The sequence below is a fragment of the Rhipicephalus microplus genome, chromosome 5 (genome assembly GCF_043290135.1).
Source record: "Rhipicephalus microplus isolate Deutch F79 chromosome 5, USDA_Rmic, whole genome shotgun sequence".
Lineage (NCBI taxonomy): Eukaryota > Metazoa > Arthropoda > Arachnida > Ixodida > Ixodidae > Rhipicephalus > Rhipicephalus microplus.
In genome coordinates this window covers 72,163,368-72,178,334 of record NC_134704.1, presented here as the reverse complement: position 1 = coordinate 72,178,334, position 14,967 = coordinate 72,163,368, and the positions used below count along the sequence as shown (strand labels likewise).

The 14,967-nt window shown below is 40.0% G+C and overlaps 1 protein-coding gene across 1 annotated transcript in view; it reads left to right on the top strand.

The window, feature by feature from the left end:
* Orc3 (origin recognition complex subunit 3) overlaps positions 1-13,325 on the top strand; it is a 47,776-nt gene extending 34,451 nt beyond the window's left edge. Inside the window, exons 11-19 of the mRNA XM_037425324.2 lie at positions 350-463; positions 558-637; positions 4,993-5,141; positions 6,373-6,464; positions 8,493-8,581; positions 8,792-8,930; positions 11,518-11,637; positions 11,715-11,776; positions 12,741-13,325. Coding sequence (XP_037281221.2) covers positions 350-463; positions 558-637; positions 4,993-5,141; positions 6,373-6,464; positions 8,493-8,581; positions 8,792-8,930; positions 11,518-11,637; positions 11,715-11,776; positions 12,741-12,846 — 951 coding nt within the window. The 3' untranslated portion in view covers positions 12,847-13,325. The remainder of the gene's footprint in view (positions 1-349; positions 464-557; positions 638-4,992; positions 5,142-6,372; positions 6,465-8,492; positions 8,582-8,791; positions 8,931-11,517; positions 11,638-11,714; positions 11,777-12,740) is intronic.
* Positions 13,326-14,967: the final 1,642 nt, after the last annotated feature.

Here is a 14,967-nt window from a genome sequence, read left to right as displayed (position 1 = left end):
AACTATTCCTGCTGTTTCACCACTGAAATCCTTTATGCCGATGAGAATGATGCAGTCTGCGGCCAGCACCCTTTCACCTTCAATGAAGTAATGCGATCCGGTGCCACAATCAAGAAACTTCAGCAAAGCGTCAAGCGTAAGTACCGCGTTGGCCCTGTTGGGCACAGTCATCTTTGTTTTGTTTTTTTACCAGTGTTGCCAGCACTTAAAGCATTTTATAGAGTTGCGAATCCATTTATTACCGGTTTCTCTTGAGTTTCTCTTTGATATAAGGAACTTCTCGAGTACTAACTCTTCTGGTCTCACTGTGCACCTGACGAAGTTTATTATCTCCTTTTACGGTTCGCAGAGAATTTGTAGACTGGTGAATGATTTGCACAGCCACCACAAAAATAGCCTGCACTTGCTACACGTGTTGTACAGCTTTGCCAAAAAGCTCCCCAGCTGCTCCCTTGGAAACCATGTAAGTTGTTGAATTGCTGCGAATTTCAATCACGAGTCATTCACTGTGATAGGCTTAGCTAATGATGCACTTGTTTTCTTTTCTATTCTTTCAGTTTAGGGAAGCGTACATGACATTTCTGCAGGCACCAGTGTCTGAGACTGAAGATTTCAGCAAGTTGGTGAAGCTGATACGGTAATATTTTTTCTTTTTTTCCGGATTCGTTTTGAAAAAGTAGGCAAAGGTAATTTTATAAGGGCGTACTCTGTATTATTTTGTGCGCAGTACCATGGCAGTGTTCACAGTACACAGTATCTTATAGCTACTGCATTGGCTTTGTTATGTGGGATTCTGTTCAGTTCACTCATTAGCTCTTGGAACATATTACCAAAATTAATTGGTGACAGCAGTTTGTTTCTTCAAGCGGCTCGTACAGTTACAACTGTTTCTGCTCACAAAAAAAGATACATTTACATTAACTTATTATTTTCAACATGTTTGATGACCTATTTTATGTTCAGCAAAAAATTTATAGCGTATCTGTGTTGTTTTTTTTGTCTAGATATTCCTCGAAAATCCCCTTACGTTGACTGATTGACCCATATTACTACTCTAAAAAGCTTTTTTGAGTTATTTTTGCACCACAATTCATTCTTATTAAATTTGTAATAAGCAATAAACATCAATGAAGAGTTCAGGACATTTCTAACATGAAACACATCATCAGCAACAGCAGCTTGCACAAAGTACTGTATGTAAAACAGAATTCATGTTCAACTTCTTACAGAAACATAATCATGGCACTCACTTGGGTCAAGTTTGATTAAGCCCTATGCAAATTTTGTTCCGATGACACGTTGCTACAACAGACAATTTCATTTCATTATGAATATTTGCTCCTTCTAGCCTTATAAACACTGGTAAACTAAAAATGTTAAAATCTCTTCATTAGGTAAAGGGTCGTTTGTAGACCAACAATAAAAGAATGTTAATTTGAATTATCTTTGCCACCAAGAACACTCGCTTAACCTCAAGTAATCACCTTGAAATGAATAACACTGTACTAGAAAGGGTTAGTTATACAAAATTTCTTAGTGTATACTTGGATGAACAACTTTCGTGGCACACTCACGTACACGAGACAACACTTAAAGTATGCAGAAAAATACCTATCCTTTACAGGCTATGCTACCTTTTCCCAATAAGAACAATGTTAACATTACACTATTCTTTTATACATTCACACATCATATATGCTGTAGTAATTTATGGATTAATCTACCCGACAACACTGAAACCCCCTATAGTAATAGCACAGAACACAGCAGTACGTGCCCTTCTTTTGATACCAAGAACAGGCTGGACTTCGTATGCTTATAGGCTACTGAACATACAACCCATCATGGTTTGTGTAAACTATCATGTATTATTATTTGCCTACAAACTTCTGCATAATGTTGTTCAATGCCCGTCAGTAGCTCTGACATATAAAATGCCCACATGTTCATTACGTTCTACATCAACTACATCATTATGCATACCCTGCATAAGAACTAGCTACGGATCACACTCATTTTGTTATAATGCATCGAAACTTTGGAACACGCTACCTTGTACCATCCCAGCATCCGCATCACTTCATCTGTATAAGCAATTTCTTTACGATCATCTACAAAACTTATAGCAGTTATACTTTAATTCATGAATATCATTCTGATTTGTTGTAATAATATGTATTTGAATTGTTATGTAACTATTGTATTTATTTATTGTATTCCTTTGCTTTTGTAGCTACTCAATATTTTCCTTATAGCTCAGCAAACTGCTACTGTTAAAAAACGGACCCCTGCAACTGCCCTTCAATGGGCTCTGGGGTCCTACCTGTATATTATTAACCAGCAATTCTATGTATTTTACTCAATAAACTGATTGATTTATTTATTGATTGATTGAGCAGTCAGTGATGAAATCTGCAACATCATGGCAATGCAGATAGCAAAAAAATTTTGTGCATATTGCCTGTTCTTTGGCTATTTCCTTTTTCTATATATATGTTGACCGTGGATAAACCACACAACCTCCCTCCTTATGTGTAGAAAAGGACGAAGGTTTAACATCTGTTTTGCAGGCTCTTTCCGGGGAGTAGTGGGAGTGAATTCTTTTAGAAAAAAAAAAAAAACTTGACAGTTTGGACACATTGACTTCATAGCTTTCATAATATGCCCATTCTGTGTCAACACAGCATTTCCAGGGGTACTGTCAATTACTGAAGGCTTCCTGGAATGTAGAAACTGGCATGCTTTTCAGCTCTCTTGTTATGACAATTTGAATGGCTTGGGCCGAGCAGTGGTGCCGTCTTTCCGTGACGATCTTGAGTTGGGGAATGAATAAAAAGTTTGAACTGACCACATCTTGGCTGTAGTGTAGCTGGGGAAGGGGTGTGAGGCCATGTTTGGTAACGAAATCCACGGCTGTGAAGTTGGTGTGGTTCAGTGTATTAGGATGACATTTTCGTCGTTAAACAGCATTTTGACCGTCGCTCGTGTTCAATTTGCTCTCTTCCCTAGCATAACTATTTTTGTGACTCTGAAGCACTTGATCAACCCCTGGTGTCACTGCCATAAGCAGTCTTGATGATCATGTCATGAGTCTCACTCACAGTTTTACACAGTTTGAGGCATAACTACTCCATGCAACGCCGCTCTATTAAACAATTCATTTTCGAGATGACAAGGAGCATTGTGGTGGTTTCACCTTGAACTCTGTACGCATTGGGAACGCTAGCAGACTGGTGACTGGTGCGCTGGTAGTTTAGATTCCTCACCAGCCAACCAGTGCAATAGCATTCCCGTCCTTTGCCATGTATTTACAGGGAAAAATCATTCTTATTATATTCCAGACAAATCCTGTATGTAATGAACTTCAATTTAAATTGGAATTGTTCTTTTGCTGCCTGTACAAGTAACTTGATGGCACTGAAGAAAACTGGGATTAAATAGAAGCTAATACAGTGAAAGCTCAATAAATCAAACTCACAGTGGACTATAAAATTGTTTGAATTAAGCGGAGTTCAAATTAGCGGGTGGGTACTAGAATGAACAAACATCGTGCCACACTACGCAGGCAGTTCTCAAAGAAGCCATCTCTGGACTCCTTATGATAAACTAGGTGCTACTACTCATTTGTGGCAGGTGATATTGTAAAATATTGTTACGGGGAGAAGGCGTCTGAAAAATGCCTTTACTTTTGGTAAACAGGCAGGCATACAATAAAGAGCGCTCACCCTTTCGTACAGCTGGAGCCATTCCTCCACGTCAGTACTGTCACTGCCCGAAAATGTGCCTGAGTCACGCGGTTGAGTCAGGACGACGGTGCGGTTAGTAGCAGCTGGATGCGGTGCTGTTGGTTGCTGCGTAGTTGGACGAAGCACGGTTGGGGTAGTCTCCGAAGAATCCTCGTGTTCGTCTTGATCAGGCATCGCACAGGCAGCCAAGGAACGTCCGCTGCGTAGAATCGTCGTGGTGTTGACTGTGGGAAGACCCGCACTCTCCACCAAAATGTTACGGGGAGAAGGCGTCTGAAAAATGCCTTTACTTTTGGTAAACAGGCAGGCATACAATATGGAGCCCGGTCTGCACGAGCTCGCGCTAAACATCTTCCTCTTTTCTAGAATGTTCATTTGTGGCGCCCCGTAGCATCATGTTTTGGGAGATTTAACAGCAAATAAAATTAATTGATCAGTCAGTGATATGCCAGAAAGAAGTACTTATGCATTAATGAGAGCAGTCAGCTTTGGTGTCAAAATATGAGGCTATTAGTGCTCTCAAACAGGTTTATTTACATAGCAGAGTTAACACAATCAAAACTAAAAGTAGTCGGTAATTTATACTTGCTTGCATTTCTTCTGTCACGAAACTATCAGCATTGTTTTGCAGCTTGCGCAAGAGCTCCAGAGGAGCGTCTGAATTCTCATCTGCAGAGAAATGCGCTGTTTCATTGTTTTGCATCTGTCGTAAATGTGGTTTAGTTTGGTTTTGCAACACATTGTGATCACTGTGGGCCGACACCTGCGAGGGGCTACAAAAACCAGGGGCTCCTGGTTCGAATTGATTGTTGCAGATACAGACACGTTCAAATTATCGGGAGGTTTGCCCCATATAAGTACCACGACCAGAATGTGAGTTTAAATTAACTAAGTTCTAATTAACAAAGTTTGAATTAAATAGCTCTCATTGTATAGCTTACGCCTATCATTATTTACCAACTACATCTGGTGTGATTGCATCCCTTTAGCATTCTGATATGTGTGTTGACTTAAGAGAGATTTCTAACGGCGTATGTATATCTATACACTCAAACCTCATTATAACAAAGTTGGATCTTACAAGAAAATGAGTTTGTTATATCAAAAAATTTGTTACAAAGGTATATTCATAACACTATATTTATTGAATGACTATTTTTTATTTAATTTGTTATAACCAACATTGTCTTACACCGGGGTTCTTTATATCGAGGTTTGAGTGTATATGTGTTGTTTGTACCTACAGGGTAATGTCCATTGATGAGTTACAGAAGAGAATTGGTGATGCCTTGTTAGCTTTAGAGTCCCAGACAGACCAGTCGAAGACTCCCACAAACGTTGCTGATTTGAAAGTCCACCTTGAGGGATACCGTGAAAAATTCAAAGCTTTGACAGGTATGTGTTTCTTTATGTGGCTAATGCTACCGAATGTATTTTGTGCTTGTTTCCGAGTTAATTTATGGACGTTTGATCAGACCTCTATTTGCGTTTATAACTCTGACAAGTGTACTGTGATGAGAAGGAGCGGAAGAGGAACTGTGGAGAGGAGGCACAGTGAAGAAAAAAGAGGCCTCTCTCATTTGAGTTGTGACAGGAGATGGAGAGGGGTATGAGTGGGACTCTCTATCGCTGGATCGGTTGTGTTGGAAGGGACATGGTCCCCATTGCAGCGAATGCACAGCCATGCGTAATCGTGGCAGAAAGGAAGTGCTTCAAGCGCTCTATTATTACGTGAAAAGAGACATGTCACTTGAAGCTGCTCTAAACAAAAAATTTGGAACTTAATGATAATGAGAAATGGCCAGGACTTGAAGAGTTTCTCGTGTTTTGGACAGTCGGCCCAGTCTCTACTTAGCCAACAAGCAATTTTAATTATTTCTTTGCAATTTTTTAGGTACCGTGCATTTTCTGATCGTATGCAAAGGTTGCATTTCTTCATGTGTGCTGTGCCCATTCATGTACAGCTCTGTTGTTCCAATTGTTTAAGAAAGTAATAGTATGCTGAGACTGAAATGAATACTTGATATGCAGATATTTAAGCCATTTTGTCATGAAAATGCCTGCCATAAAATAAAAAGGTGGGTTATTTATATTGTTCATGAAGACAGTCATTGTTCAAGTAAGTGGTACGATGGGGTCCTTTCATTGTTACTTAGCTTCACACTTTGACAATGCTGGCTGATGCTGAAATCAAAGATAAAAAAGAGGCATGCATATGGCTGAAATTGGCTTCAAATACTATTGGGGACAAAGAAAGAAAATGCGATCTTATAGGCTCCGTGAATTTTGTGATTGTGTTAACGTGCTAACATAAAATCTTCGTGCTCAAGTTGGTGTTCACCAAAAAATATAGTAGTTTATAGTTGTCACTTAGTTTTATCAACTTTAATTTTTAGTTCACTGCCATTATTTATCTTGTGCCCACTGGATTGTTCAATACTTTACTGTTATAGCAGTGAAATAAACTTATGGTATCTCTGTAACTTGAAGCCTTCATTAACATTCTATCATGTTAATGTGTTTCTGGCTGAGCTCTTAATTTGCATATTTATCTGTTAGCCATACGTGTTTCAGGTGTTTGCATCCCTGCTACACATGGCTTACTGTTTTAATTTACTTCTTCGAGATGACGTTCCTGAAGCACAGGATTCAAGTGAAACACCTGAACCGGTTGTCTTGGATTGGGGGAAGCTGAGGAGCAGGTCACAGTTCCAAGAGGTGAGATCCCTCTTATGGGAGTGAGTGCTGCTACGTTTACAGAGTAGTTTTCAGCGGGTCGTTACTTTGCCTGGAATTTGATTGTAATTCTTGCATTATTGCAGAGAGCGTATATTTGCGAAATGATATGCTGATGCATTTTAATAATTTGATCCTGTACTACACCTTAACTTGAGTTTACTTCGTACTTTATAAAAGAATCTAGTAGTAGCATCAATCTGTTATGAAGTGGCATTTCATGCCTTTACATATGAACTATAATACAGTATCAGTTTAGACAGAGATTGATGAAGTGATCTTCGTTGTTAATCTTTAATACAACCGGCGCATACCAATCTGGAGCTTCTCTGAAAACTTGACATGTCTAGTCTAGGTCTAGGTCATTTCCCTGAGGCTGCGAGTCGCTGCGATAGCACAGCAGTTGTGGTGTTCGGCTACTGACGTAACACATTTAAGTTAAATCACAGCCACGGCGGCATCATTTCTGAATAACACATCCGATGCTCTAGGTGGAGCATCGCACACGTTATTCAATAACCGCAGCTTTCGAACCCTGCTGATGGCAAGTGATCTCTTTGTTTGCTTTCCTTTCTTCACAGTATTATTGGTACTAATAACCACCTCTATACTTTCCTTGGCACCGTTTTCTGTTATTTATCATGAATATTGTCTAACAAAGAAAACAAGCCCTTAAATTTACACTTTTTGCCTTCATTCAGTGTGCTAAGCAGCATACGGATCGGTACAAAGGTAGGCTCGCGTACTTGTCGATAAACAGATTTTCGTAAATGGTCACATTTATCTCGTGTATTTTCATAGACATCTGAGTGCGTGCAATTGCCAACCAACTCACTATTGTTTGTTCAGCCATCATTAATCTTGCTCCTGTGCTCTCTTGAAATGCGATGTGGCTCTATTGTAGTGTGCACTGTGCTGCTGTGTGGTTGCACTGCAAGTTGAAGCTTTTAATTTCCCCACTCTCTTCTCGTGTAAGTTTTTAAGATTTTTTCACTTGTGTTTTGCATACGGGATTTATTATGCAAGTGCAATTCATGAGGTACTTTTGCTAATGGAGTGCTTGTTCAAGGTGATTAAATTGTTTTGGATGAAAGCAAGTTCTCAACTTGAAGTGACACTATAATTTTACAACATAAGCTGTTATGAGCTTACAGCAACAGCTGAATTTGGTGCTGTTATCCACCGCCACTGCTGTGGGTGTCCACTGAAGCTAATGTGCACCATGAGGAAAAAAAGAAAGAAAGGTTCGAGGCAGACTTGAACCCAGGAATTCCGCACGACAAGCGTTTCAAGACATAGCCATGTGCTTGAAATGTTTTTTGATAAAGACCCGACAACGAATTTCATGTACAGTGAGGAATCACATCAACAAATCTTATATCGTGTGGCAGAAGAGTAAAATCGGACCAGGCATCACTTTAGGCTAGGACTCCAGCACAACCTATTAAATTCTAATAAACTTCTTTCATCCATTCATATATCGCACCATAGGATTGCATAACGAGCGAGTGCTGTAAAACTTCCCACCCATTACAGAGGGCTCGCGCAGAATTCCTCGTCCTGGTCATCATCAGGCATAGCAACGATGAAGTGTGCAAATACATAGGTGCACATATTGCTTTGAGATGCATAATGAGTGTTTCGCAACTTCACAAAATGTGATTTGTCGTGTAGTAAGGGCATCGCAACTGTACTTGCAATAGACCCTCTCAAATGGAGTTCACAACGGATGCTCTGAAGGCGCTCGTCTAGCCTAGGCTGGGAGGTGTGCTGCTTGCTCCACAGAGGCGTGACACTTTTTTGTTGTGCCGCTGTTTTGAATATCAATAAAGGCAATGCGTGCTGTTGAAAATACAGCCTGTTCGATGAAATTGCTTACACTGAAAAGTTAAAACATAATGGCTAGAGCAATGTCTGGCTGAATAGGGTTAATGCATATGCCATGTGACAAGCAGAAAAAGATCTTTACTGAGTTATTGCAAACAGATCCTTTTTTTTTGCTTTCAACAGAAACTGAAGAACCTTACGAAGACAAAACGAGTGTCTCCATTTGAAGCCTTGAGAGATGAATTTGCAAGCTTCTTTGCTGATGCCTTTGGGTAATATTGTTCAAAAATAATGTTTTTGGTTTTATAGTTGTTTTGTACTGCAAAATAATATGCACTATCAAAGGTAACCTAGCTTGATACCTACCTGCAGCTACAACTTTAATATTATGAGTAGACATAGAACTTTGATTTTAATACCTACTTATTTGGATATATCTTAGTGTAGGGTTTTTTACGTTTGGTGATTTTCTTTCCACGCAGTGATCTAAAGCCGCCATCAAGCATGCCTCTTCACGAAGTGCTCTACTATAATGATGCGGTGGCACTGAAACAGTACTTCACACCATCTCCTAGGACAGTGCTGCATGCTGCATTGACCAAGCCTCAAACAGTACTGAGGGTAAGATCTACATTTTTTTTGTGATCTTTAATCCATTCCACTCATTAGACAAACTACCCTTGCCGGCACAGCCTTATTGAATATTATATCGATAAAGAGATGTACTTATCGAGTACATTTCTATCTACCATGTGGCTTCTTTTCTTCAGCGTCAAATCTTCATTCATGCTATCAGCAGTATAGTCACAATTATGGTGGGGCTCCCGACGTAGCCCGATTTGTGCCTGTGTCGGTGGTTTGCGATAATATACGATTACGGCTCCAGACTTTTGTTGTAGGCGTGCAACGGTAAGTGGTACTGTACTTTATGCGTGCCTTAGAATGAATAATCGATAGGATGGCATACAGTAGAACCCCTCGTAATACGTTTTTCGCGAGACTTCATAGAAAGAAAAAGAAATAAGGCAATAATAATGACAATATCGGGGGTTTTACATCCCACAACCACAATTCGATTATGAGAGATGCATAGTGGAGGGCCCTAGAAATTTAGACCACCTGGGGATCACGTACACTTATGGCAGTACTATAGCACAGTTTGATGTGAATTCACCTACATTGATGCCTGTAGTGGTACAGCTCGCTCCTAAAGATAAATGCCCAGGATAGTAATTGAATCGTTGTGGTAGCTGAAGTTGTTTGCACACAACTGGAGACGGAATATCATGAACCCGGCACAAAGATTACATCAACAGGCACATACAAAATTCACAGTTTTGCCTCAGTGGCGAAGCTGTGAATGTGACATATAGAACGAATGCGCAAGTACACACCGGACGAGCGCGGACTAGGAACGATCACAGCTGTTGTTTCTTTTTGTTTGAGCAGCATGAGCCTTTTATGTAGACGGTAGCTGCAGTGAGCGAACAGACCTTTGTGCACTCTGTAATCTTCCGCAACTTTTGTGGTCAAGGCACAAGACGTACAAACCACCCTCCTCACGACATAAGCGTGGGTTACCACTCCTTGTAGGGCAAAGTAGAGGCGTATGCGCTTTGCACCGAGCAGGGCAAGAACTATTATAAAAAGCGCCCTTCGCGCACTTTGCACCATCTTGCTGGCAATTGTAAGAGCAAGCTTTAGTGTTTCCTGAGCTCTACGTACTGCCAGTGGTAAGTGGAGTATAAAAGAAAAAAGCTCGCCGTTAGCATGGCGAAAAGGAATTGCTCTGTGGTTAAGCTGTTAACCACCGTGCGCTGTAGAGCGAGGGCTCGTCTGTTCGATTTTCGAAGACAGAGCTCTCTCTTCTATTTTTTTCTTTGTCATCTGTTTGTGTACATTTTGCAACGTCACGTTTGTGATAAAATTAAGTCAGTGAAATCACGGTGGACCCTGGCACAAAACACTTTCGTGTTAAACAGAGGAAAGACAGATATGGTTTGGCCTTAATCAGTTGTGTGCCTAATGCCTTTTGAGTCACTTTCACTGCAGTACACTGGTACCATGCAGAAAAACTTACTAAGCTTGGGAGAGTGCAGCCAGTTGTCGCGGAACACTGCACATTTGATCTCTCAATCACCATTCTGTGCATGTGCCTTATAAGAAAACGAGTACCAGTATGATTTCTGACATCTAGGAAGGTTACTGGCAATCATTCAGAGTGGTTTGTGATGTCGCTGTAGCCCTAATAAATAATAAACACTACAACACAAGTGGGTATGTCGCCCAAAGTCATTTCTGACTACTACTGACAATTCAAACAAAATCCTTGGGTCCCTCAAGTTTAAGTTACGGAGAGCTTACCGTACTTCATTAAAAAAAAGAAGTAAACATAATATCACACCTTAATTGCAACTGAACGATTTCGTGTTTGTTGCATTTCGTTTCTTTTTCATATTTGAACGCAATAGCATTGAAGGACTCGTTTCGCAGAAATTTCGGTGTCGGTGTTGGCAGGGACATGTTGGTTGTGAGCGAAAAATTATCTTGTCCGTGATTGAAAAACTGACAAAGATGCTAATAAAATTAATAAAATAAAAATTACCAGGTCTGATTGAGGATCGAACCCAGGCTGTTTGCGTGGTACGCAGGTGTTTTACCACACAGCCATGTGTCTGCTTAGAAATGCAGTGAAAATAACTTTCATGCTTCACAAACAAGCGCGTCCTGTTTACAGGCTTCACAATACAACACATAATATCACAGTAATAATGCATGATACAAGCACACATTGCCATCGTGCGTCAGAACATGCAATATTCATAACGACTACGTGGTTTAAAGCTGGCCACCATTACAGAAGGCATGCACATTACTGCGCATATTACCTTAATACCCAACCACATAATGGGTGCATGGCAAGTTCAAAAACATTTCAGGTGCATAATTGCTTGTGGTTTAAAGCATGCTACCCATTATACAGAATGCAGTCATATGTGAAACCTTCATTACCACAAGCCACTTTCAACTTCATTGATGACATTGTAATAATCCACAATTTAATATTCTTGAGTAACATTCTACAATAAAAAGTATGCACTAAGTGGTTGAAGTATGCACTAGGGACATGATATCGCTATCATTTTTACATCTTGAGGCGAAGCTTCGGGGTCTCCCAATTTTTTTCTTCTCCTTCGCTTGTTGTCAGTGCGAATGCTGCAGGAACACTGGCGGTTGCGAGGTCTCCGCATCACTTCCTGACCTGAGCATCAGCTACAAGTTGCACCTGGAGAGTGGGAAACTTATAAACTTGTACGACATGATGCAGGTGCGTTATCACTTTGTTGTAGCTTGCAGCTGACGTATAAAGAGCTGTTCCCTGCTGTATTGTCTCTTTTTTTACAGTCCTTCAAGTCTGTTAAATGTGGAGAAACGACTCTGTCGGCAGAAGAGGAGAAAATCGTGCAGTATCCTTAGATGTTAGTGGGTTTATTGCACTGCATCGCGCTGAGGTGCAATTTAGCATAAAAAGTGAACGAGCTCAAGTACTATGACAAAGTATGTAAAAAGGTAGCCTGGAGCAGGCAGAATATTTAGTTAAAATAACCGTACCGAAACTACCTCGGTTTTTGATTTTGAAGGGCAATTGTTAAGCTACATATTCAGACATGCATTGTTGTCTGTGCATATTTGTCCGAACACTTTTTATGAAATAAGCATAGGCATAATATCTGGAGTGTCAGATTGCATTAAGGTTATAACGATGATCTTGTATGTGTCTACCTTCACATTTTCGGTGAGATCCGCAGATCTTCATCAAATTATGAGTCCAGGACACCTGAGAATTCGCCATTTATGGCAATGCCATGACAGGTGGCCTTTACACACTCGAATCGAGTCTCATTCCTAGCTTTTAGCTTTTTACTCTATTAAGAACACCGCGAAGTAATTTGCTATGAATTTTTAGTTGCTGCTTGAAGTATAAATAAGGAATACAAGTGTAGGGAATATGACGAATGTTTCTCTCTTGTCACCTGTTTCGATTATAAAAAACTCTAGCATCAGACAGGGCACTGCTCTAGGAAACAAGATGGAATATTAACCGGCTGATGGTGCACTATTGTGATGTCACTGTTAATACATAGCTGTATCTCTTTTGCAGGTTATCGGGCTTACATTATTTATTCCTATGGTATATTGTTTAAGTTACAGGTGCAATGACCTTGCTGCTCTATGGTAACCTTAGCGTTAGTAATTGAAAGTTAAATAGGGAAGGCAGTTTTCATTTCTGGATTATTAGGATTGTGTTTCTTGTTTATACATTGTTTTCCACTTGGGCTGATGAATAATGATTCATTGGCAACGAAATGTTCTATTTTGCTGTTTTGTCCATTTTTTTGAGACAGTCGAAACCTTGACAACTGACTGTAGGGCGCAATTTTTTCGATCCATTGCGGAACTTCAGTTTCTGGGGCTTGTGAAGCCAACCCAAAGGAAGACAGACCACGTGCAACGCATGACGTGGGGATTCTGCTGATGTTGCAAGCTGAGGTGGTGGCTGTCTGACACTGTATATTGCACCATTATTTTTGTTTTTAACATATTTGTGCACTTCTCATCTATTTGTGTCACTCATGACATCGCATTGTGTTGGGTAAGAATGAAACCTCCAATACTGATTTTGATTGAGCAAATATGATTGTGTTGAGTAATATCACAATAAATAATAGGTACTAAATAAGTGAAAGAAGCTGCACATGGCCTCAGGGCATAGCCTAAGCTTGGTGAATTCATCAATCTAGTTTCTCCATAAGCAAGCTTGGTGTGTCATAGTTCAATGGGCCTTGTCTGCACCATGGAGAGACTTTCCCAAGAGACCATACTGCCTCAAAATGGACGACAATCAGTGCTCCTTGGAGATCTCTTTGTGTTTCGTCTTTTGTAAATTGAAGTATGTAAACTTTCCTAAGAGACCATGCTGTCTCAAAGTAAACGACAATCAGTGCTCCTTCCAGATCTCTGTGTTTTGTCTTTTGTAAATTGAAGTATGTATAAGCTCAATGGCAAGTTTTAACTAGGTTTGCAAAGTTTTCATATCCTGCACAAGCATGAAAAAATGTACAGGAAAAGCTTTTTGATTCGAGCTCGAAGGTGACTATAAAATTGTTGTTCTTAAGTGCAGTTAGAATCAGCAGGCGAGTGCTAAAATGAATGGGCATCATGCTGCAGTGCGTGGGCAGAACCCAAAGAACTTGAAAGAAGTGATCTCTGGGTTCATTATTGGTATTTAGGCAATACTTTACATTTGTGCCAGGGGTTTCGTAAATTAAGGTTATAGAGCTCTAACAGTGAACAGAATTGACTTATCAGTTATTGATACACTAGAAATAACCAACAACTTACATTCATGTTAGCAGTGAGCCTTAATGTCGAAATATACGACGCTGTTTATGCTGCGAGAGATGTTCGTTTATATAGCAGAGTTAATGCAATAAAAATAAATCTAATCAGTAATTTGCTTTTGCTTGCGCTTTTGTCATGACTTCATGAGCAACGTTTGCAAATAGCCCAAGAGCCCACAAGTTGCATCCGATTCGCTGCGTCCGATTTCTCATGTGTGTAGAAATTGTGCTGTTTTTTCTTTAATATCTGGTGAACTTGATTTGGCATGGTTGTACAACACATAGTGATCACTCTGGGCCTACTTCTGCGAGGAGCAATGAAAGCCAGGGGGTTTCCAGTTCAAATTCACCGTTGTGGGTATACTGAACACATCCAAATTATCGGAAATTTTCTCCAACAGAGGCACAGGGCTGTCCCAGGACCAGGGTAGGGCGTCAGTTAGAATTGACTGTAAGTTCGAATAAACCGAGTTGGAATTAATGTGGTTTTACTGTATTACTCTCGAGCTTGACAATATAGCTGGGTTCATGAAATTGCAGTACGAAAACCTTGGGACAAAGAAAAGGAATAGCACTGTCGGCTATCTTTTTATAATAAAGTTTATATGGCACAAGCAATTGCTGTGCATCACTTCACAAGAAAGCCCTGGCGTATAAATTTCTCTAATGTTTTTCATAACATTCAGGTTGTGAAACTATGGGAGTATTCAGGCAGTGTTCCATCCTTCATTATGTAGTTTTGTACATAGATGTAGCCAATATATACACGTAGAGCAAATGGGTTTCAAAAAAGCTGCAATTTTGTATCAAACATGCCTCACAGTGCGATTGCGCTGTGAGGCATGCCCGTTATTTCAAGTCTAGCTAGGGCACCATCACTAACTCTCGACCAATATAACTGTTAATGGAAGCTATTTTATTTACTGGAATCCTAAATAAAATAATTACAGGAGCAGTTTATTGCTAAAAGCTAGAGAACTGCATTAGCATTGAATTTAGTTTCCATCTGGTTAGCTTCAGTTACTCTGATAGATAAGTTGCCAAAATTAAGCTATTGCTGGTTCTATATTACTGCAGATTAGTGACTTTATATTTTATATATTACTAACTACACCGCTCTCATGCATAAAGCTTGGTTAGTCTGAAGAAGAAAAACTGGTAGTGTCGCCGCATGAAAGCTTCCGGGTCAGTTGGCCGTGACAAGTTGTAATATCACGGCGTCTTCTGTGGAGTGTTATTAGACTACCAACAAAAAG